The sequence below is a fragment of the Ahaetulla prasina genome, chromosome 3 (assembly GCF_028640845.1).
Source record: "Ahaetulla prasina isolate Xishuangbanna chromosome 3, ASM2864084v1, whole genome shotgun sequence".
Taxonomy (NCBI): Eukaryota; Metazoa; Chordata; class Lepidosauria; order Squamata; family Colubridae; genus Ahaetulla; species Ahaetulla prasina.
In genome coordinates this window covers 181103936-181130128 of record NC_080541.1, presented here as the reverse complement: position 1 = coordinate 181130128, position 26193 = coordinate 181103936, and the positions used below count along the sequence as shown (strand labels likewise).

The following is a 26193-nucleotide window of genomic DNA, read 5'->3' as shown; positions in this document are numbered from 1 at the left end:
ATCCTTATATTGCAGCTGTGGTCTCCCTCTGAGGCCCTTTCCCTGCACTAATTCTCCATACAGGAGATCTTTCAAAATCCGACCATCAGCCATTCTCACGACATGCCCAAGCCAGTATAGATGTCGTTGTTTCAATAGTGTATACATGCTAGAAATTCCAGAACATTCCAAGACTGCACTATTTGGAATTTTGTCATGCCAAGTAATGCCAAAAATACGTCAGACACAGTGCATATGAAAGGTGTTCAACTTGCTCTCCTGCCTTACGTAAAGGGTCCAACTGCAGTACAAGAGTATGCTAAGGATGCAGGCTCTATAGACCTGGATCTTTGTATGTTCTGTAGGTAAAAATCAGTAGAGAAAGCCACAAATTACCCCCTCTCACCACACACACTAAATAAGGTCCCTTTTATATTTAAGAATAAAAATAGAAATTTGCCATCTCTATAATTATCCTGTCATTCTTTTTTAAATATTTGAGGAATTATTTTTCAAGCAATATTCTATAGTATAAGTTATCTTGAACATATAATTCTTAATTTTTTCCCCCTCTTACAGACCTGGCCACACACAAAAAAACATAAACTAAAGAAGATGCTGTGCAGAGTATGCTGCCAGTTCTTATCTTCAACTCAAAAAATTAAAGAAAGTAAAGATTCCATAGCATTAACTCTGTCCTCCTCTCCTGTTATTGCCTGCGAAATGAATTAATGTTGCAATTAAAAACATAATGTAGAGACACAGAGGTGAGTTGATGGCAGGGAATTTTTTTGGATGAGGGGTGGGTTTTGCAGAGTGATCAGACCATGATGAAATTATGCCTTGTCTTAATGCTTACCTTCACTTACTTGGGGAGTGGGCAATTTTTCACCTTTAATTCTCAGTACTGGTGGACAGATGCCTAGGTTTTCAAAAGCCAGCTTCCATAATAGTCCTCAGCCATTTCTACACACTTCGGCCCAACTTTCTAGAGCCACTGACAAATAACCTCTTGCATCCTAGATCACTGATTAGCTTAGTTCCATCCGAGCCTCTTTTCCAGCAGAGAAATCAGCCACTGTTGTTGATCTCTTCTTCTTTTTCTAGCTGCCAATCACGAATGTTGGAAGGGTGGGGGAGAGGGATAGAAAGTGAGGCTGAATTGAATAAAATGGTCTCCTATGAAAGAATCTTGGCCAGGAGAAAGGGTCGAGATTTCATAACATTATGGACGTTTTCAGGAAAAACAAAAACATGCACGATCAGTGGTCGACTTGTAGTAAGGAAAAACCCAAACGTGATGGCTCCATCTATGGGTGCGTGAGTCAGGTATACAGCTAGAGAGGAAAGTATTATTTTAAACTGTAGGTTTCAAGAAGGATTTATTAAATATTCCAAGTTGAATGAACCTGTAGCAATTTTCCCGGCGGTAGATTTTACTCGAGCAGCGTTTCTCCGCAGGGGCCGATTTAAATACGGTCATCTTCCTGACCACGGATTTTAGCTAAGAATTCTTAGGAACCGGATCATCAGCATCCTATCGTATAGTCGTACGGCTCGGTAAAATAGAAAGTTTGTGTTGGGGGGGAAAACAACCACGAACTATTCGGGGCAAGATGGTTTTTTGCAAGATGGTTTTCCCACTTCCTCTTAACTTTCCAACACGGAGCGTTGGAAAACACCTCTCCTTTTTCTCACGAGAGGTTGCCGAGAAAGTTATACCTGGGTCGAGTTGGGATACTTTTAAGTACATGCGAGATCAAATTACACCCCGGCCAAAACAGTCGCCTGTGATCTTTGGCGGGAATTTATCCCCACAGTCTGCCCTCTGCCTGCCTTTTAAATAAACTTCAGAATACTGTTCGCGTAAAATCCCGTTTACCGCTCCGTTGCTTCAATGGGTAGGGTCTTGCCCACCCACCCTCAGGTTAAGGGAGTTCACCTGGAACAAGAACAACACAACGGGGGGGGAAAGAAGAAGCAACAACACATAATCAGAACACATAGCAGCCTCCTGTGTGGGAGTTGTACAGCACTCAGTGAAAGATGCTGCCCGTCCAGGGCATCCCTGAAGATTGCGTTGGGGGAGGGATTAGAGACAGCTATTGCCAGTTGAGCTAAGTAGTGGAGTTTAGGGGGAAGGAAGAGACGCAATGCTTGGGATTTTACTCTGCCTGACTCAATCGATCAACCTTTTTTTAAAAAAAAATATATTTTCGCATAAGCCAGGGAGGGCACAGTGGCGGGGTGGGGGGGTGAGCTGGGAACTCGAGACTTCGGACTCCCCTCGGGCGGCTAATTGTCGATTGGAAAGGAGGCGTTATTTACATACGGGAAGGGAGACGTGGCCAATGAGGAAGCGCTATAGGTGCCGTGGTTCCTGATTGGCAAGCGCCAGGGCCAGTAAGGCAGGAGAAGGCGGGTTTTTCGCGAAGGGGACTCGCGGCCAGCGCCGGTAGCTCGTGTCATTCCCGGTTGGGTAACGCGGCGGCGGTGGCGGCGCGGCGGCGGAGTCGGAGCGGACGGCGGCAAGGGCAGGTACCCGGCATTGGCTCTCGGGTTTGGGGGCGTCTTGGCTTTGTGAAGAGAACAAAAAGGCGCCCTGCCTGTGTGCCTCGTCTCCTCCGAAAGCGGAGAGGTTTCTTGGCCGGGGAGACTCCAGCCTCATCAGTCGGCGTACGGGGCGTTGGGCTTCGCAGCCACCCTCCCTCCGGCGCCCTATCTTTTCCCCTCTTTCGGCCTCTTTCGTTCTCTTCTTCCCTGCAGGGAAATCTCGGCAGTCGAGGCTCTGGGTCGCTGCTGGTGTGGTGGCGACTTGCTCTCTCTCATCCTCGCAACAACCGCCACTCATTCCTCCCCCCCCCCCACTCCCTCCGCCCCGCCGCCTCTGCTTTTCCAGGTCCGGTTCCTGGGCCACCAAGCTTTGTGTTTCTTTGCAAGAAAGATGCTGAACGGAACGGGTCTGGTTTTAAAAAGAACATTTCTGGTGAAACACGAAAAGAAACCGAGAAACAACACGCCCCCCACCATCGCTTTGACATGGAAGCCGGCCTAAGAATGATTGCAAATGCTGCGTCTGGTCTGTAGGACGGGCGGGGGGAGAGAGAGAGAGAGAAAGAGGTAGATTGAAAGAGAGAGAAAGAAAGAGAGAGAGAGAGAGAGGGAAAAAGGCGCGAAAGAAGAGCCGGTTTGCTCCCAGCACCACCCCGGAGCAATCACCGCTTCTAGAGATGTTGACACACCTTGCCTTTGCAACCTAGATTTCGTGTACGGTCCATTTTATAAACAATACAGTCGTAGCACTAAATGTTACTAGCACACAAGGGGAAGGAAGGAAGGAAGTCTTTTTGTTTCCACTCTCCCCTTTCTCTAATTATGCAAGGATAATTTGGAATTTGGTTAGAGTGGGGAAGAGAGATTTAAAAGCTCCTCTTGTTTCTTTCAATCACAGCCTTGGGAGATGGCTGGTTTGGAACTAGACTGCCAACCCAAGTTAAACAAAGCTTAGAAGAAAGGCTTTGTAGAGACAGTGAGTTATTTTTCTTCTGAGTCACTCTGCTAAAGAGATGTGTCCCCAAGTTCTCAGAACTTTCCATTTACTGGGGCCGACTCTTACCTTTGTACCTTTTGGGGTTGGTTGGTTGGTGTGCTTGCTTTTACAGATTGAGAATGAAGTCTGGCCAACAGTTTGGGCAGATTTATCATTTTCATTCTAAACAGCCAAGCATATAATTATAGTCAGTAAGCCAATGGTATTTAAATAGGCAAGGAGTGTATTCCTATAAATTTTGGTCTCAATTGACAAAAATCAATGGAAATCTTTGTCATCAGATAGGGAGAGAAAGAGAGAATATTGTCCCAAGCTTATATGTTTTAAAAAAACAAGCATTTTTCAGAACCTGCCTACAAATGTCCTGATAAGTAAGAACAAAATAATGAACCCCATGATCAAAAAGTTGTCTATGCAAGATCCATTGAATTTACTAGCAAGCAGAAGCCGTAAAAAATTAGGGTGAAAACACATTTGTCCTTTTAGTAGTTCCTATTTGTTTTAAATAGGGCTATGCATGAGAAACTGCTGTCAAATTTATACCTGAACCATAAAAACAAATTTATACTTGGTTGGTTTGTTTAGATTCATATGGCCATCCTTCTCGACACAGTGACTCTGGGCCATGAACAATTATGTTATAACTAATTACACTGGTTAAAAATAACATGTCTGTAATAAGCTTAAGCAACCAGATACTTTTATTTCCCTCCCCTCTTATTCATTGGTGAATACACTGTAATAAAATGTTCATTTGTCAAAAAATTGCATTAAAAGTAGAATTATTTATTAGATTTATATATTGCCCTTATATTCTACCATTCTAGTCAGTGTACATAATGTTCCTTCCCCCACCTATATTCCCCAACACAACAAACAACCTGTGGGGTGAGTTGGGGTGAGAAAAAAATGACTTATCCAAACTGCACAGCCAGCTTTCATGCCTAAGGGAAGACCAGAATCCATAATGTCCCAATTTATAGTCCAGCGTCTTAATCATTGTACCAATTCTTTGATAAAATATATATTTCAGGTTTCTTTAAAATACCAGAAGTTTTTCTGCAGCCTTCACAGGGATTATAGTTGCACTTAAAGAGCACTTTTGTTTTGCAAAATTAAATGTTCATTAGTAGAACCAGCTAAAAGATAGAAATTGTTGATGAGGAATTTTGAGTGAAAAATCTATTTGGGAGGACTGAAACCCCTTTAAGCACAGCTTCCTTATAGTTTTCATGTTGCATAGTAACACTTTTCAAGAATGCCTACATAGTACAGACAGTTGTAAAAACCCAGAGTATGAAGGGAAACTTAAGTTTGTAAGAATAAGTGCTTTCAGTTATCTTCCATTAAACTTTATATTAAACTTCCTCTTTTGAATACTACTGTATTAATAAGGACTGCAGTTTAGAACAATAGGGATTTCACAAATTAGTCAAAGTGTTTAAAATTTGAAAAAGATTTTCTTGTAGTTTATTTTAAAACTTGGTTTGTGGACATTTCATTGAGTTTGCTTTCTGCTTAAGGCATTATATTCAGGAAAAATTGTATAAATTATTTATGTTCATTCTGTTTAGCAAATTACAGATGAATTTACTTATTTTAATTATATTTAATGACTGAACCATCAGGATCTTTGTGTAGACATGAGAACTCATAATATTGATTGTACCAACAAGATTTATGTAAACCTACAAACATCACTTTTGTCTCACTCTACATGTTATAATAGCCATTATTCTTTTACCTAAACAATGCAAAACAAATATTGAGAAGAATCCCATCTATCTTCTCAGATGGAATAAAAGAGAAACTGTATAACTCAATGTAGTTCTTCTCATGTAGTAAAAGTTCAGAAATGAGTAGCAGAATATAGTTGAAAGTTTAGATAAAAAGGCCCTAGCTTTAGATTGATTATTTACTTACTTACTTACTTTATTTATTTATTTATTGTGCCGCCCATCTTGCATGAATCTGACATCTAATTGTACTTATCTGTAATTATAGTGCCTTTGATCTCCTCTTTTGTCCTCTCTTAGGTTCACAAGGCACAAGGTGTACTGTATCTGATTTATGGTCTCCTAAATCCCTGTCTAGATAGTTGCTGAGAGTTTGCTGGTGAGACTTAATACTGTGTTTATTTAGGTGCTGTCTCATTACCAAGCTTAACACATCTTTTTAAGTATTCTCTCCAAGTAGTCATACAGCATTTTGTTTCAGTTATGGGCAGCTTCCAGATTCCCTTCCAGTGCCGATTTTCTTTGCGTCTCCCCAATTCCTATACATTTAATTATTTGTATTCTGGAATATTTTTCCTTAAAATATTTCAATTAATATGGGACAAGGAACAATAACTCTTGTACCAGTTGTATCCTCTTGAAGAATAACAGGGACAAAAGTTTGTTTCATGAAATAAAATCTCACATCATAAGTGCTTTTACTTTAATATATTTGGACTCTTCAAAGTGCCTTTAGATTCCATTGTAAAGAAATAGAAAAGTTTTATTATTTTGGATTTGGTACTTTTAATGTTTTAACAATAGCAACAAAACCACTGAAGCCGAAACATGATTTGGCTCTGTTTTGATCTTTAAGTCTCAATCTATTAGATGAGAATAAATTTATATTTCTGTCAAACAAGTTTAATAAATTATTTTTTGTATTGGTATTGTTAGTATTTACTAGTATATGACAAAGACTAGAATGAGAAAAATTGAAAATTTCTCCCAATATAACCAAATTAATGAAAAAGTACTAAGAAAATGGCATTTGGTACTAGTAAACTTCACAATTGTTCTTTAGAAAAGTTTAAGAAAGCTTAATTTGGATGGGTAGTGTCATTCAAAAAGCACTGATCTATGGGTTGGACATCATCCTAAACCATGTTTTGTTTAACCATTGTTTATTTAATAAATTATAATAGGTTAACACAGCATGCTAAATGTTAATTAACCACTGTGAATTATGGCATAGGATGATGTACGAAACGGTTCATTAGGTTTGATGAATATAACTTTTACATTTTTTAAAAAATAGTAATGACTCAAGCAGGCTTATTGTAGAAGGAAAATTACTTTTATAATCCTATAGTCCAGGCAGACATTTGCTTTAGTATGAACCATCCTCTGGCATAAGTGAAGATGGCATTTATTCTTAACTGTTTTATTTCATGGAATCTACCAGTTTAATCTTAGTCTGGAACATTTGTTTGTGAATGAGAAATCTAAAAAAACTTTCCAATGGTGTTGCACATTGTCATGAATACATGTTCAGTACAAGTCAAGAACAATATTTTTATGGAACAGCATTTTCTACAAAAATGAACTTTATAAGTTGTTCCAGAGGTGTCTTATTTCCTACAATACAGTACTGCAAATGGAGAGCCTCCTGGATCATATAATGGAACTGTATCAGATTCCAGAGCAGGATTTTACCTAGAGTAGAATTCTGTTACTACTCATAGATGTTGATTAAGATGTGTCTTAATTTTGGATATGATGTTTGTTTTATTGAAAGTCCTATGTCTAGTAAGAATTACCTCACTGTCAACTCTAGTTCCATTTATGGACTAAGGCAATTATTATTGCAGAAGGAGTAAAATGCAATATGGGTATGACCTCTTCACACTTCACACTTCACACAATAAATATTCCTGATATTGCTGTAGAATTAAATATGAATAATGTACTATACCTCTAAATGTTGCTCTATGCTGTATCAAGAGCTGTGGAAAGAGTCTTGAATTTACTCAGGTTTATAGTTTCTTTAGACTGACTGCAACTGATACAAATATTTGACCACTTTCACAAAAGCCAGCATCTGACTTGATATCTAATTATAGTGTCTTTTTTAAGATAGTAGCTGTGAAAATTTAGGTATTCTAGTATTGCTTTGAAATAATAATGGTGTTTATAAAATAGAATTTCTATAATTGGTTTTGATATATAAGTACTGAATTATTTAATGTCAAGGGGAGTTAACCCCCTGCCTTTTATTGACTAAATGACTTTTAAGTTAATTTTTGGCTCTGTAAAATGTACAAAATCTGACTTTTAGAATTTGCTAATAGCAGGCAAATTGATTTTATAAATGGATGGTTTTCAAAGCATCTTTGGTTAGTGACATAAAGAAGTCATGTAATCGAATGCCTAAACAAGAACCCTTCAAGGTTTCGGCTTTGTGGCTCACTAATAAATCTCTGAAAATCAGGTTAATAGGACTGTCATAAATCGTACTGCAATGAGTATCAGTATTATGCTGTGTAATAAAATAAAATGTCATATGAGTTAATCAGCAGCAAATGTTTAAAGGCCAATTTGTTATTAGTGCATTTGTTACTAGTTTTGATAGAAATCCATTGATATTTACATACTAGAGAATATTATAGGAATTTTAAAGTAGTGTATAGTTTAATTTTGCATGCTAATTTTGTGTTGTTTTGCATGCTAATTTTGTGTTGTTCAGACAAATGAATAAAAAGAGTTTTACTAGCCTGCTGTTTAGAATAGACATTAGAATAGAATTTTTATTGACCAAGTGTGATTGGACACACAAGGAATTTATCTTGGTGCATATGCTCTCAGTGTACATAAAAGAAAAGATACGTTCATCAAGGTACAACATTTACAACACAATTGATGATCAATATATCAATATAAATCATATATAGGACCGTGTCGCGCCTTTGCGGCCTCTGACCCGGCGTAGGTCTCGTCCGGCCCCTTGGTTCTCCGAGGGGCTGAGGGAGATGAAACGCTGGAGAAGACGCCTGGAGAGCACCTGGAGGTCCAGTCGCTCCGAAGCTGATCGGACACTAGTTAGATCCTACTCTAGGACCTACCTAGTGGCAATGAGGGAAGCGAGGCGTTCCTATGCCTCCACCCTCATTGCGTCGGCAGATAACCGCCCGGCCGCCCTGTTTCGGGTGACCCGCTCTCTCCTACATCAGGAGGTGCGGGATGACCCTTTGCAGGGACGAGCCGAGGAGTTTAGTGGTTATCTATACGATAAAATCGCTCAGCTGAGGGACGGTCTGGACCGAATTTGGGATGATCCAAGCGAGGGAGAGGAGGCACGTCTTGTTGAGCCCATTTGGGATGAGTTTGACCCTGTGGCTCCCGAGGACGTCGACAGGTTGTTGGGGAGGCTGCACGGCACGACATGTTTACTGGACCCGTGTCCTTCCTGGCTGGTACTGGCCACTCAGGCGGTGACACGAGGCTGGCTCCAGAGGATTATCAACGCTTCTTTGTTGGAAGGGGTTTTCCCTGCCGCCTTGAAAGAGGCGGTGGTGAGACCCCTCCTTAAGAAGCCCTCCCTGGACCCAGCTATTTTAGGTAATTATCGTCCAGTCTCCAACCTTCGCTTTGTTGCGAAGGTTGTAGAGAGTGCCGTGGCGCGACAGCTACCCCAATACCTGGATGAAGACGTCTATCTAGACCCGTTCCAGTCCGGCTTCCGACCCGGATACAGCACGGAGACAGCTTTGGTCGCATTGGTAGATGATCTCTGGAGGGCTAGGGACAGGGGTTATTCCTCTGCCCTGGTCCTATTAGACCTCTCAGCGGCGTTCGATACCATCGACCATGGTATCCTGCTGCACCGGTTGGGGGGATTGGGAGTGGGAGGCACCGATATCGGTGGTTCTCCTCCTATCTCTCCGACCAGTCGCAGACGGTGTTGACAGGGGGCAGAGGTCGACCGCGAGGGGCCTCACTTGTGGGGTCCCTCAGGGGTCGATTCTCTCGCCCCTGCTGTTCAACATCTACATGAAGCCGCTGGGTGAGATCATCAGTGGTTTCGGGGTGAGATACCAGCAGTACGCTGATGATACCCAGCTGTACTTTTCCACCCGGGCCACCCCAATGAAGTTGTTGAAGTGCTGTCCCGTGTTTGGAAGCCGACGGGTCTGGATGGGGAGAAACAGGCTCAAGCTTAATCCTCCAAGACGGAGTGGCTGTGGATGCCGGCATCCCGATTCAGTCAGCTGCAGCCGCAGCTGGCTGTTGGAGGCGAATTATTGGCCCCAAAGGATAGGGTGCGCAACTTAGGTGTCCTCCTGGATGATCGGCTGTCGCTTGAAGATCATCTGACGGCCGTCTCCAGGAGGGCCTTCCACCAGGTTCGCCTGGTTCGCAGTTGCGCCTTCCTTGATCGAGATGCCTTATGCACAGTCACTCATGCGCTCGTTACCTCTCGCTTGGATTACTGTAATGCTCTCACATGGGGCTCCTTGAAGTGCACTCGAGGCTCCAGTTAGTCCAGAATGCAGCTGCGGGTGATAGAGGAGCTACTCGTAGCTCCCATGTAACACCGCCTCCCGCGCAGACTGCACTGGCTGCCTGTGGCCTTCCGAGTGCACTTTAAGGTGTTGGTTACGACCTTTAAAGCGCCCATGGCTTAGGACCTGGATACTTACGGGACCGCCTGCTGTTACCACATGCCTCCCACCGACCCGTGCGCTCCCATAGAGAGGGACTTCTCAGGGTGCCGTCCGCCAAACAATGTCGGCTGGCGGCCCCAGGGAAGGGCCTTCTGTGGGGCTCCCACACTCTGGAACGAGCTTCCCCAGGTCTACGTCAAATACCTGACCTTGGACATTCCGTCATGAACTAAAGACACATCTCTTTATTCGCGCGGGGCTGGCCTAAATTGGATTTTTAATGGGAAATTTTATTAATTTTTAAATGGGGTTTTTAGTTTATGGTAATTTAATTTCAGGCTAATTTTAAATAAGTTTTTTAAATGATATTTTAACTTGTATATTTGTATTGCTGGTTTTATCTTGCCTGTACACCGCCCTGAGTCCTTCGGGAGAAGGGCGGTATAAAAATCAAATAAAATAAATAAATAAATAAATAAATATTTATGGATGTATGAGAAAGTTACATCCATAGGTTTATAGATATATTTATATATCTATAGACTTTATATAAGGACTTTATCTTTATATAAGGTGGTAAATTTTTAAAAAAGTAACAATGTTTACTTCCATCCTTGTGTCAATTATTTAATTACTTAAGAAAATATTGATGAGCATGGCAAGCTAAAAACAGGAATATTACATGGTAATAAAAATAAGATCTAAAATTTGTGTTATATCCAAGTATAAACTTTACATTTTCTCATTCATTCCCAGCTGAGATAGTCAGAATTTGTTACATTGTTGATCAATTTACACTAATGATTATAGAATTATAATAAAAATAAGAGGTTTCAACCCTTCACATATTACTTGTGTTTTAAATTCATCAAATAAATGTGCATATTAATTGCTTGATATACTCACCAACGCGTACAGCAGAGATTTAGTATTTACTATCCAAGAACATTTATTCTCCAGTTATGAATATCTATAACTTAGCAGTAAATTGTAGTATTTTTAATATTGTAGTATTTTTTATTTTATTTTTAGTATTTTTAGTCTTTGATACACAGTTTTCTCCCTGTAGCTGCTTGTCTTATTAGAATATGCTGGACTTTTATTTAGTAAATTACTGATCTTGCACAGTACTAGAAAAATATTAATTGGCTTCATCAACAGATGAAGATATTGAAGCATTTCAGTTCCACAGTCTGCTCACCCCTGATCCTTTAAATATTTACAGTAGATTATTACAGAAATTCTTATTTCAGTGGTTCAAAATAGAAACAAGTAGTGCTTTGATTGAAGTTTATTTTGTAATAATTTCCATCTGTCTCCAGCCACCCTGCTTCTAGCTTCTATAGACGGTTGACATGTAATGTTGATTAATAGTAAAAATGATTTTTTTAAAACATTATTTCAAATATTTTTGAAAAATTAGTATTGCCACTTGGGGGAGCTAGGACAATTTATATTCCAAATTGTTGTGAATCTTGCTGAATTTGATAGGGTAATTGGAAAAACAAGTGGGAAGAAAGCCATGAATTACTTAACATTTATGATGGATTATAATGCCAAAAATAGCTCTTGGAAATTGTAAAAAATCTGGAAATTCAATTTTTGGTTAATAAACCTTTAAGACCAAAATGCCTAGTTTCAATAAGAAATTTGGTCAGAAACTGCATTTAATTGTCTTATTACACTGATTTCAGCCACTTTATATAACTGCTATACAGTTGATTTCTTCATGCTGTGTGTAAAATTGTTAGTTAATTGCTAACAGTTTTCTCAACATATGACAAATGACAATTGACCTGTTCAGAAATTTGATATTTAAAGCAGTGGTGGGATTCAAATAATTCAACAACCGGTTCTCTGCCCTAATGATTTCTTCCAACAACCAGTTCACCAAACTGCTCAGAAAGTTAACAACCTTCAGTTCTCCCAAAGTGGTGTGAACCGGCTGAATCCCACCACCGATTTAAAGGTATCCCTATAATATACTGTACGTATACTGTACAGTGTTGATTCTTCTGAAGTTACTAAAGAATGACATTTAGGAATTCTTAAAAGGAAAACGCATTGTTTATGAACGATAACCAAAACTATAGAGCATCTTAGACTTCAATTATTTAAATTATTTAAAACTTTTTAAAATGGCTCTCAAACTCAAATCATTTTCCCAATTTGCTTGCTTCCTTTGACAGTGTGCCAGTAGCTGACAGTCACACAAATAGTGAGGAACTTCAATGGTGGCATGTTTGTCATAAAGTGATTAAATGTAATGCCAGGAATGTAAATATGGACAAACTTGTCTGCTGGTCTCATCCTGGTTAGACATTGGATTGGAGGAATATGATGGCTGCAAGTTAGTTTATCAGAATCAGAAACCATGACTGGAGAATATATTTCCATGCTATTGCCAAGAAAACTGCATGTTGTGTCCATCAGGAATGAAGATAAACTTGAGGGTATTTTTATCTTTTATTTTAAAGACCGTAATTATATCTTTGGTGAAAATATGAGCTGGGATCTGAAGTTTTACTTTCTATATTTTTTAGAATGTATTGCATTCTGCATTAGGGATTTTAAAACACCATGATCCAATTTAAGAATTATTAATAAAATTGGAGAATTAGGGAAAATCTAAAGTGCAGTGATATGATTGGTACTTTCTGTATAGTAGTGGAAATCAAATTGCATTTTTAGCCATTGCATATATATTTCACTAAAGGTTTTTACATGAAAAAAATATTGAGAATGCTTACAAGGGCTTGGCCTGGATAGCAATACCATAGTTTACCCAAAGATAAAACAGATTGAATTCATTGGAACTTACTTATGTATTAAAATAAGTACTGGATTGCAGAGAACCCCAATCCAGTTCTTCCATTAAATTAGATGCCAACATTCTAATTAAAGTCTTAAAATACTAGTTGAATCTTGGGTTATATTTTAAACTACATTTTAAATGTAAAAGAATGGAATGAAAAAAACACATATTTGATAGGAAGACAACTGCAAATGATTAAACAATTAGTGGGTACAGTTTCCATGATGTTTAAGGTGCCATTTTTCCTTTTCTGAAGAGATGCTAATATGTTCTGAAAAAGAAGTGATAGAAAGGGAAACTGTATTACTAGACAATAGCCTTTTGAGAGGACCCAGACTCCTTCAATTACTCAAAATGGTATTTACAAAACATATTTTTTAAAAAGTTAATTTGCTTTGGTGTTTAGAAAATATTGCCAGGGAAATAGATAAGACTAAATTAAATGAACAATGTGCTGGGTTTGCTGAATATCTGTAATTATTATTAGAGTTGGGAGTCATTAATATTCTGAAACTTCAATTAAAAGTTAATAGAACATGGAATGATTAATTTGTAATTTAAACATCCTTTGCCTCCCATGTGGGAAACAATGAATATGTAACAGAATACATATACATTACACATACATATGCATCACTTCCATTTCAGAGTGATCAGTATTACAGAAAGTATTACAGAAAGCACAAAAAGAGTTAGAATAATAAGTTAAAAATAAATTAAAAACAGGAAAAGAGAGAGGAATAAATCTATTATTTTAAACTCACCCAGTTCACTATATGTTTGCATACCTTTTTGTCCTTGTTTTTCAAATTTCTCACCTGTCTTAAAAAAACATATTAATTCTAATCAAGAAAACTTTCCCTTTGTTTCAATCCATGTATTCCTCATATAATTTGTTTGCAATTTAATCTAATCTATTCTGTCTGCATGACCAAAGTACCAGTACTTTGTATACCAGTACCAGTATTTTTTTATACTGGTCATTCCCTTTTCAACATTCCTTTATAACACTCTCCTGTTACCACATACACGTTTAAATCAATCAGTTCCCAATATTCTTCCAATATGCCCAACTTTTACAAGAGAGTGCATAGAATAACATGTTTATACATAGCCATTTTGCTTCTTTCATCAAACATTTATTCTTCATTTATTCTACTTGCATTTGATCTACTTCATTAATTTTCTCTTGAATACTATGAAAATATTCAAACTTATCTACATGGTCTAATTTTATACTATTTATGTATGATTTTCAATTATTCACTTCACTTGCCATGTTAAACAAAATTACACTGATTTTTAATGCATTAATTTTCAGATCAATATTCATTGCTTTATTGAATTTAATATCCATGCAAATCATTTGGAATTTCAACCAACATCATGGCATTGTTTGCATAAATAAATAAATAGACATTCACCCATCAACACCTACCAACCATAAGCATACCTTATTTTCACATATATTTGTAGGCATTTATCCATAAACGTATTAAACATTTGAGAGGGCATCATGTATCCTTTATCTTTCTTTCTCTCTGCTTGATAGTGAATCAGTAATTAATAATTATTTTTATCCATGCTTTACTTTCGTTATATCCTGATGTTATGACATTAAATAATCAACTTTCACCTTTATTTTTATCTAATTCAAGCCCATTCATTAGTATGCTCTTTTTCTAAACTTTCAGGAAACCTTTTAAATAAATTATTTGCTGAAGAATAAAAATCTGATTGCATGTACTTCTGCTACAGATTATTTGTACTACTACAATTTTGCTCACTGCCATCTTCTAGAACTGTGATGGTGAACCTATGACATGTGTGCCAAAGGTGGCATGCAGAGCCCTCTCTGTGGGCATGCGGGCTGTCGCCAGCTGCTCTTCTAGTTTCCAGCATGGGCATGTGCCAGAGCACCGGAAATCCGAAGACCAACTGGTCGACGCTCAGGTGCGCACTGGAAACTGGAAGATAAGCTGGCCGGTGGGCGCATGCGTACCGACCAGCTGGTCTTCAGGTTTCTGGGCTCCAGCATGCGCATTTAATAAATAAATAAATAAATAAATAAATAAATAAATAAATAAATAAATAAATAAATAAAATTTTCCAGTTTTGGCACTTGGTGCCAAAAAAGTTTGCCATCACTGTTCTAGAATCTATACTCCCTACACAAGAATTCTCTCAAACACTTTGCCAGGCACATTGTTGTTATCTTTCTCTTTGTATAAGAGAACAGTAATACCATTCTTCCAATGATCAAGCACAAATGGAGTCCTCACAAACTCTGGTTATAACCATCATTGGGCCCAAAATATCAGTCATTTAGTGAAGTGGCAAGTAAGAAATATGCCACGTGACTGCTTCTCTTAAAGACTGCAATCCCAGTTCTCTCATTGCAATTGTTAAGTGGAGTGCTGGGAGAGGGCCTGGGCCTTTCTGGTGGCAGGACATCATACTCAGGAGGCCTGGGCCCTCTATCCGCCCACCAGGAAGAATAGTCATGAGTATGATAGCATTTGCTAGCGTTTTCACCAAATTTGAAGTCTCAGGACACTAACAAATGCAATCATTCTGAAAAGTTTAGAATGCATTTGTGAGGGGAAAACACTAGTAAACGCAACCCTTTGAGTCTTCCAAAATACTGGTTTTTGTTAGTGTTTTTGCCAGATTTGAGGTCTGTTTCTCCAGATTTCCAGACAAGCAAAATCAATGGTTTTCTCCAGAAAGGAAAATGATAGTGAATCAGCATTCTGAAAGCCTCAGAATTCTGTCATTCGCTAGTGTTTTCACCAGGTTTGAGGTCCCTTCCTCTATCATGTGACAGGATTTCTCTCCCTGCACAAAGGGGAGGGAAAACCCCTCAGCACATTGGGGGAATGGACCTCAAATCCAGTGTTTCTTCCACTTGGAACCTTTCCTGCCAGCTTCCTTGTGGACTTTCTGGGGAAGCCAGCAGAGAAGACTGCAAAGGTGATCACATGATCAAAGGGCACTTGGCAACCTGTAATAAATGCGAATAGGATGCCAAGCACTCAAAATGTGGCCATGTGATTAAAGGTAGCCAGCATGTTGTTTTACAGCAGAGAAGTTATTTACAGCCATAAAGTATTCATTCCCAGTTGCTGAGTATGAATGGTTGTAAACAATTGTAAGTCAAGGACAAGTTGAACAACCATTGGATAAACAAATCACATCTATAAACCTCAGCTGCCTCCAGTCTACTAACTCACCAGCTAGAAGATACACATAGTATATAAACCCATTCCACATACTTTAGTAAAATTGCTTACAATTAAAGTGACGCTTCTAGGTTAAAAGTTTAAAACTGCATTGGATTCATTCCCCATACTTGATACACAATGCATCTGTATTCCTTTCCATTTTTTTTCTGTTTCATTTAAGAACTGACATAAGCCTTTCAAATGAAATTAAATAAAAAATGAATCCATTCCATTGCAGATCTAGCTGGTATTCCAGACAATTGGAACATACGTTGATTTATCATTTATGGCTTCCAAGTAATGTACAACACGGAGAAATTTGACTTCAGTTGAATTCTGGCACAAAAATTGATTCAAGTAGCAGACAACATATTTAAAACATGTATTGACAATATATACATGCTTCTGGATAGCTGGCTTTTCTTATGCTGTACCTAGTAATAGGCAGGGCTAGTTCTTCCAGTTGCCACTCCCATAATGCCCTGGAACATGTCTCTGTGCTTTATTCATAATTCAAGCCAAGTCATATGTGCATGCATATATGAGGGACTGAGAGCACTTTCTTAAATTCTTTGTTTATGTCTTGGCTATTTGTATTTAAGATAAAAATGTGATAGTTGTAGTCTTCGACTTACAACAGTTCATTTAGTGTGTTCAAAGTGACAACAGTACTGAAAAAAGTGGCTTATGACTGTTATTCACACTTTTAACAGTTGCAGCATCCCCATGATCATGTGATCAAAATTCGGATGCTTGGCAACTGACTCATATTTATGACGGTTGCACTATCCCTTGGTTATGTGATCACCTTTTGTGACCTTCTGACAAGCAAAGTCAATGGGGAAGCCAGATTCACCTAACAAGTGTGACAATAAAGGTCATAAAATTGGGCAAAACTCACAACAAATTTCTTGCTTAACAACAAAAATTTTCAACTCATTTGTGGTCATAAGTCAAGGATGTGTTTGCCTAAAGGTAAGGATTTTGTAACATACAAAGCAAATAAAGCTTTGCCAAACATTTCTTGGACAGCAGGTATATTGTTAGGCTTTCGATCCACTCTGACATAATTAGCATCATAAATCATTATGTGAGCAGAGTATAACCACAATAGGTAGACAAGACGTACATGCAGCTTTAATTTCTTTACTTTTTGCCCTCTCTTTCTTCAAATCCACTATACATATATTAGTGGTATTATAAATAAAAATCCTTACATGCTGCATGTATTCTTTATAATAGGGAAAAGTTATGGAATTGTGGAAGCCTATATGTGTCATCACAATGCTTGGATATTTCCTTATGCCAGGCATAAGCAACTTATTTTATCTTTTTAACAAAAATAAAATTGACATAGATTATTAAGACCCATTGTTACCATAAACCTAATTTCTTCCTTCCAGATAAAAAATTCCACCAATGATATCATTGAAGGCGGATATAAGACTGAATCAAACTGATTTCCTTATGCCAGGCATAAGCAACTTATTTTATCTTTTTAACAAAAATAAAATTGACATAGATTATTAAGACCCATTGTTACCATAAACCTAATTTCTTCCTTCCAGATAAAAAATTCCACCAATGATATCATTGAAGGCGGATATAAGACTGAATCAAACTGTAATTTACAATCAGTTTTTTCCCCAACAGCAACTACAGTATAATAATAGTATACTGAATTTATAGAGCTTAAGTCTATTTACAGTGTGTGTATTTACATGTTGTTCCATTCTTTTATTTCTTTGTTAAAGTATGAAAAGATGATTAAAGGAACTGAAAAAATATGAAAAAGGAATAGCAAAAGAATGCTATATAGCATTCCATTCAGCCAATTTTTAAACAAATCATTATAACTTAATCATATGAAATAATATTCATTAGTACTTATTATAGTTACACTAAAAAGGAATGTCATGTACATTTTGCATGCTATATAAACTGAAAAAAATCTGGACAAGTGAAATTCATAATTAGCATTTAAAGATTTAGCTGGAATTTTTAATAAGATTTAAAATATTTTAATTATAATTCAGTAACATATAATTCAGTAACTTACACTGTTTAGGTTTTAGGACAAAAAAAACAGCTGAAAATGTAACGTATTAATTTTAGCATTCCTCGAATGCACCCAGTGTATTTGTGTAGATATGTAACTATCTAGCTTCTACTTGAACACATTTATAGGAAGGGAGTCCATCACCTTTCTGATAACTGGAAAAATTATTATATCAAGAGATATTTAAAATTAGATTGAATGCTGTGAAGATGGATTAATTAAAAGTGTATGAGATAAAGAAAATAATAGCATTAAGAATGAATAAATAATTAACATGGAGTTAATCAATATGAAAGCGTGTTGCGGTGGTTTAAGAAAACAAATATATGGATGAAGAATAAATTGAGTGAGAAACGAAAGACAATTGAAGTTTGGTACAGTTAATGAAATCCTGAAAAAAAGATGAGAAATTGAGAAAAGGTAGTATAGAAATCTATGTATGGATGAGATGGAAATAAGAAAATGGTTCAAGCATTTATGCAAACTGGATTTACAGTAATTAAAATTTCCTTTAGTTTATCTTACATCTTTAATTTCTTTTGCTTTCTATTTCTTACTTTCTATCTGCAACTTGCACAATGTTGCTTTCCATGAGTCAGAGTGACATGATATGGCTATGTACGTATGTATTGTTAGGAAGTTTTTTTCTAACATTCAGCTGGAATGTTTTTCTATAACTTAAATTCATTACTCCATGTTCTGCAGTTTAGAATGAAAGAGGAAGACTTTACTGTTTTATTTATGCTATCTTTTCAGCTAATTGAAGAATGCTATCATACTTTCTTTTCTTCTTTCCCCTTAAGTGTAGAGCTGCCCAAATCTTTTAATCTCTTATAAGTCTTAGGTTTTGTCCTGGGAGGTCTATGTGGGACTAGAACTGAACTTTCCTATATAGTGGATAAGAAATAATGTTAAAGAAAAGTTCTGAACTACACAGAAAAAGTTATGCAAAATGAAATGGTAGTGAAACATGCAATCCAGCTCATACTTAAGTAGCTAGTTTATTAGAATGCCTTGAGCATATTTTGGCAAATGTTTTATTGAAATCAAGTTATGTTATAGCTATAGCGTTCCCATTATCCAATAAGGAAATTTTAGTATCAAAAAATAAAATCTGGCAAGAATTGTTCTTGATTTAGGATTCCATATCTGGATTGCAAAAGCCTGGACAACCACTAGATAAACAATATTTTCTATCCATTTACTGTACATAGTGGTTTTCCAGATGTTTGTAGCATATATGTGGTAACTCTATTCTTGACAAATCCATGCTGATTTCTGATAATTATCACCTAGTTTTCAAGATGTTTAGTATATTATTAAACTCTCCATGAGCTAGTCTAGACTAGAGTTTTCCTGACTTTTGAGACTCTACTGTTTTCTAAATCCCTGAAATTTGCTTGTTCCTCCTTTTGAAGATAGAGTAGTATCTGCCCTGTCCAGTCATTTGGTAATTCAAGATAATCTTAATGATATGTAAGGTTTTAACCTGACCATCACCAGAGTTGCATTCTAATCTCTTGGAATGGAGATTTGAATTCATTTAAAATAAATAGGTATCCTCTGACTATGCTTCTGCCAATTTTGAACTTCAGTCTTATCCCTTCCATCTTGCTTTTCAAGTTCCTTGGCAAAATATCTTCCTATTATTGTGGAAGATTGAAACAAAGTAAGCATCAAACAGCTCTGCTTTCTCTTTGTTTTCTGTTATCTGTTAGCATCTTGCCATCTTCATGAGCAGCTGGTACTGTACTTTTATTTTTTTATTTTGTCTTTATTTTAAACATACCTGAAGAATCCTTTCTTTATTCTTAACATTGTTGGCCAGTCTTAGCTCATTTTGAACTTTTATGACATTGTCTTTACTGTTCTTTTTCAGTGTATTTCTTCTTTGATGAACTGTCCTCTTTTCTACTACTTAACTTTTAAACAAAAAAGATATCTTTGCTTTCATAACTTCACTGAAATTTTATGAGATAGCTTCCTTTATTTTTTCTTCGTTGGAACTATTTGTAGTTTTTAATTTCTCTTGTTTTTAGTAATTATCAGTGTCCTTAAGCACTTTAACTCTTTAGCTTCTTCTTCTCATGGATCCTACTAGCATTGTTCTGCATTTATTAAATCGAGCAGTCTTTGCCTTCCTCCCTCTTCTTTCTCTCTCTGAATTTCTCTCTTTCTTTCTTTCTCTCTGTCTCTGTCTCTGTCTCTCTCTCTCTCTCTCTCTCTCTCTCTCTCTCTCATAGTTCAAGATTCATGTTCAGTGATGTTCAGTTTTAAGTCATGTCCTTTTTACGTTCAATTTTTTATTGGACTGAATGTGGAAACAAAATAATATAAATATCATCATATTCGGTGAAAAATATGATAGTGTTAGAAAGGCATCAATTCTATTTTTAAACCAGATTTGATACACATTATCCACTGGATCAGCATTTTCTCTTCTAAATAGATAAACATAGTTCATGGGTGGGCAAAAAATCAGAGTGGGAGGAATTTTTGACTTCCTGCAGGCTTCCCCATTTACTTTACCTCTGGGAAGCTGGCAGGAAGCATCAGAAACCACCTGACTGGATCCTAAAATATAACCTATCTTTTTATTTTATTTTTTATTTTATTTGTATTTCGTCAAGTGTGTATTTTATGACAGATAGAAGTGTAAATATAATTATAAATACATGAAAAAGATACGAATAAAAGGAAACATTAGGACAGGGACGGTAGGCATGTTGTTTTAACCATTTAGTCATGTCCGATTCTTGGTGACTTGGTGACTTTATAGGCAAGTGCTATAAAGACAAGAAAAAAAGATTCTTCCGCTGTGATTTCTATTATAGAATATGATTCAGGGAAAAAAGTGGCCTAATGTTTTAGTATTTCAAATTCTGGGTTATAATCATAGTAGCACAGATGGATACTTCATTTTGCTAGCGTGTATTGTTTGCCAGTCATCTCAATCTGGAAAAAAATAAAATATTAAATGACTGTCAATATTTTCGGTGTCTTCTACTAATGTGCTGGGTTATGTTTTTCAAATAACAGATTTGGAACAATTAAAATGTTAGAACTGTGTTCTTTAGCTTTTCTGAACATATTTTTCTTTAGCTGAGTTGAAATGATAACTACAGATGGTCAATAATATGTGCCTGGGTAATTATCTGTCTTTGTGTTTAAAGATCAGGCATGATTCTCCATTTAAAGCATGTCTAATATTGCTTTCTATAACAAAATTTGATTTTTCCAGACTCCCTTTTTGTGCAGCTCAGTTATTTTATTATTTTTTCTTTATTGGTTAACATTTATGAATTGTCTAGCTCTAGAGATTCTGGGCAGGGAATACAATATTGTATTGTAATAATAATAAATAAGAAAGACAAAAAAGTCTGGATAGTGGATGTGCAATACTTGGAGATAGTAGAATAGAAGAAAAAGAATTGGAGAAAACCATAAAATTCAAATACCTGCAAATAGAAGTTGAAGGACTATGGTAAAAAGAAGCAAACATATTACCAATAATAATAGGTGCCTTGGATGCAATCCCAAAACCATATGGGGCAGCGCTTGGAACACCACTGGAACTGACAAAATCACTACCAGTCAATTGCAAAAGGCAGTTTTACTGTACTTGGAACAGCTTACATCCTGCAATGATACCTCTAATATCATTAAACAACATCTACCTGAGAAGTTTTTATTTCTCCTCTTCTTCCATCACCTCACAAAGTATTCCTGCTTCCCTCTCTCTCCCCCTCCCCCTTTTTATCTTGTTTGGATGCATTTTCTCCCTGTCATAAATCCCCCCCCACCCCCATCTTATTTTCTACCAACTCCCATTCTACCCATTTTGCTGCCTGTTCACTTTGTTGCTGCTTTTTCTATCATCAGTCTTACTTCCTGATCCAGGATATATCCATCCTCCTCCTACCTGCTCCTTAAATCCATTCTTTTTTCCATCCCAGGATCTGATTTTCTCCTGCTGGTCTTCCCAGTGTAGGATATGACTTTGTCCAACCCAGGATCAAGCTCAATTCTTCCAGATTTATTTCATCAGTTATTTTTTTTTGTTCTTGTTCCTTTGTTGGTTTCATTACTTCAGAACAGGGGTGAAATTCATCAGGTTCTAACAGGTTCTGGAGAACTGGTAGGAGAAATTTTGAGTAGTTCAGAGAACTGGCAAATACCACTTCTGGCTGGCTCTAGAGTGGGGTGGGAGTGGAGTGTTTTTTTTTGGGGGGGGAGGATAAACCTTAGAGGTGACTGTCATGTAACCATATTGAGCTCTCAGAAGAAATTTTGGATATAAATGCATAAATCAATAAATACATTTTCTGTGTCCCATTCAGGAAAACAAATATCTCTCCAAAGTGTCCTTTTTAAAGAAAGGTCTACTGTGATATATGAAATTTTTTGCCTTTTCTTGTTCTCTCCCCCATTGTTCTTTCTTTTTTTTGGGATGCAGGAATGAAAAAAGAGAGATACATTTTGTTGTTCTGAAGGATAAAGATAGAGGTAGCTGGGTAACTTTGGAAGTTATACAAATTTTCTTCTAATTTATTTATTCATTATTAGGTAAATAATGAAATATCTAAGATTTTTCCACATCCAACAATAGCAAAAATAGGTCCAAATTCAAACAAAATTGTGGAATAGTCTCCTTAACCTTCTTAAATGCTCATATTGATGCTCGAATAAATAATTGTATTTATTTATAAAAGGTACATATCACAATAATTTTCTAGGACTCAGGTGCTAATAAATTTATTATTAAAAATATTTCTGTCCATTTTAAGATGTGTGATCTTCCTGAACTGTGATCTATTTCTTTCTTCCTTTTAATTCATTTGTGTCACGAACCAAGTAGCCTTTTGGGGTTACAGCTGGTGACCTGTGCTACATATGTGTTTCAACCTACTTCTTATACCACTGAAAACACTGCAGAAAATTAATGTGCCTCCTAGGCTTCATTGGAATGGGAATAAAACCAAGACAATAAGAGGAAGAAATAGAATAGCAAAATGACTTCGTCCATATCATTATCAGCTTCTTGCATTATCTCTGTGGGAGTGAGATTCTTTTAAAAAGGCTCTCCAGCCATGCATTAATTCTTTAATTATTTCTACTGTTTATATTCATTTATTATCAACATACAGAGAAATTGTCATGTAATAGATGGCAGCATTTGGAGTAATGTTTAATAGGGTAGTTTATCATAATTCATTCAAGTTTGTATTTGTTTGGAAAGGCTCTGCCTATGAAATGAGACCATGACAACTGATGAGGCTACAAAGAAGGAAGGCGAGATCCAAGCAGCAACTCTTGCTGAACAAGGTGAAGATATAACACCAAATAAAGATCGAGGAGTTCTGAAGGTGAGATTGTTCTTTCCCAAGCATAACAGTTTGGAAACATCCCAGTTCAAATGGGCAGCACACTTTCCCTACCCCATCTCCATTATAATAATGCAATGCTTGTCTGTAGTAAGTTTAACACAAGCAAAAAAATGGGATAAGTACAAGATATTGTATAACACATTTCTACCATTTTGAGTGTTTCCAGAGGAATTAAAAACTAGCTCCTGAAAAATATGTATTTCAGTAACATTATAGTCCAAATTTAATCTTGTGATACATGTGAAAAGCGGGATTTAGGTAGATGTAGAAGCCACAATGACATAGAGGACTGCATGTGACTTTTCAGTATTTTGTGGTCAAACTACCTGGATTTTTTAGATCATTAACTGATATTATAGTTGAATACAATGTAAAATAAAAGAACTAGTTTGGATACTACAGCAAAATTTGAAGTTTCTTAATAAATAGCATTTGTAGCATTCTCTACAATGAATGAAACAAATATCAAATCCCCCATATATTTGAGAGATTCATTTTTATAGTTATTTGTAATGTGTGTGATGTATTGTTCACCAAGTTTTTGTTTATCATTAAGTTCTTATTATGGATCATGATTGGCCAGGAATTGGACATTCCTTGGAGTAATTTTTGTATTGTGTGTATCAATCTTAAACTTTAGAATCACACAATTCTACAATTAAGAACCAGTTGAGTCATTATAAATGAGAAAATTGGAAGTCAAAGAATTTTCTGGGATGGGGTCCATATGCATTTATATTCTGATTATAGTTTTCCATCTATTATTGTTTTTCATCTATTTTTTGTGATGAATCGATGCAAATTATGAAATTATAAATCCATGCATTTGAATAATATGAAATAAAGTTTAGAACTGATCAATTGCTAAACACCTCTTAACTTACCTGTTTTAAAATCCTAATTCTAGATTGTGAAGAGACCAGGAAATAAGGATGAATCTCCTATGATTGGAGACAAAGTTTATGTCCATTACAAAGGAAAACTGGCCAATGGAAAAAAGTTTGATTCCAGCCGTGACAGGAATGAGCCATTTATCTTCAGCCTGGGCAAAGGTAAAGAGTGGAAAAGGTGGAGAAAGGTAAAGAGAGCTTTAGGCATATGAATGGAGTTTTTTTCCAACAAAATTACAATATATTTGTATATAATCCTGTTTTCAGAAAGACTATAAGAGGAAACAGAGAAAACTCTTAAGAATTAGCAAGTATATGGATCTGTTACTACCAGGCAAATCAGGCATTCTTTATTTTTTTTCTTCATAATATTGCTATGAAACGCTGACCTTAATTTGCAATAGTATTTTTGGCTGCATTGAAGATGCAAACATTACAAAATGGTTTAACTCCTAAAATTTTCCCATCACCATCTAGAAGACTTGAAAATTATATTTCTGTCATAAGATTAGGGGCCTTTTAGAGGAATTTTTTTTGTATGTGCATTTATAATGTTCAACTTCTTATTTTCTTGAATGAAGTTATATATCAATTTGCTCTTGCTCTAATAGTTCAGATTTGTAGGGTAGATTTGCTGTTAGTAGTTCTTGTGAAAATGGGATATATTGCTGCACCATCATTTCTATAATTCAGAAAGTATGTTGCCATATTTAATTGAAAAAGATGTTTTCTAATGTTTTTGTGCAAGCATGACTAGCTACGTATCATTCTTGCAAAACATACATGCTCACTCCCTTCTTTTTCCAGGCAGGGACTAAATTTCCAGTTTACCATCAAGGTTAACACAGCACTTGCTTTGTTTGTAAACATTAAGAATTATCAGATGGTGAAATCTTCATCCACCCATTGTGCAGTGGCCAGCTTCTTGTAGATACTTTTAAAGCAAGCCTAGAGTTTTCAGATGTGAATAAAATTTACATGATTAGTGGCCTCATGTGATGTATCTGTTACTGATTATGGGTGGGGAATCAAATGCCTGACCTTTCTTCCTGGCATGCTAGTTTTATATATGCTTTTCTGTTTTGTCTTTGCCTTTCCCATCAGTTACAATCTGAAATAGTTTAATAAACAAACATACATTACATGAAACTGAATGTCTCTGTTTATTTTGACTGTGGAAAAATACTTTGGCTAGTGGCAGTACTATATCTTTTTGATTTGGTTTTTTTAAAAAAGTCGTCTCTTACAATTCTGACAGAGTAAGATTCTCTCTCATCTGAGGAATTTTGCATAGCTGCCAAGCAGCATGATTGCAGAACTGTGAAGGAAGAGAAGTTCATTGTTCAACCTATATATAAAGCTGTTTTACAATGATTTTTGTCAAATGGCCCTCTAAGCATTGGACCACATTTAGCTGTCATCTGAATAAAATCAGCTGCCTAAAGTCTTTCTTAGGATTTGTTTTCACCTGTAGTACTTCTAGAGGTTTTCATCAGACCTTCTACTGTTAATGTACCTAACTGAAAATGTGTTCAACAATGGAAAGAAATGAACATTTTAAAGAAATATGTTCAAATATTTGTTAAATTTTAAGAGTAAAACAGCAGATTTTAGAAGTAGAATGGATGGAATGTTTAGCAGCTACAATAGTTTCCACTATTAGAGTGGAAAGAGACAATTTATTTCAGCCTGTCATTCATTCATCAACAAAACCTGCTCTGGAGCAGATTTTGAGCGTGGACGGAGAACCTGGGCAAGAAAAGAGGGCAGCATCCTGCTAATTCTATTCATGTGAAAATGATTCTGCCCTAATTCCTGGACACTGGGAATGCTGTCAGATTATCAGGTTGCAGTTCCATTGAAGTCTTCCTCTTTCTTTTTCTGATGTGTCAAAGTGTAATAAAACAACA

General features: G+C 36.5%; 1 protein-coding gene across 2 annotated transcripts in view; it reads left to right on the top strand.

Moving 5' to 3' along the window:
- Positions 1-2368: 2368 nt before the first annotated feature.
- FKBP5 (FKBP prolyl isomerase 5) overlaps positions 2369-26193 on the top strand; it is a 50145-nt gene continuing 26320 nt past the window's right edge. Inside the window, exons 1-3 of one of the 2 annotated variants that reach the window (XM_058177602.1) lie at positions 2369-2517; positions 23246-23372; positions 24301-24445. In XM_058177602.1, the coding sequence (XP_058033585.1) occupies positions 23268-23372; positions 24301-24445 (250 nt within the window). In that variant the 5' untranslated portion in view covers positions 2369-2517; positions 23246-23267. The remainder of the gene's footprint in view (positions 2518-23245; positions 23373-24300; positions 24446-26193) is intronic. The other variant, XM_058177603.1, reaches the window with a different exon arrangement.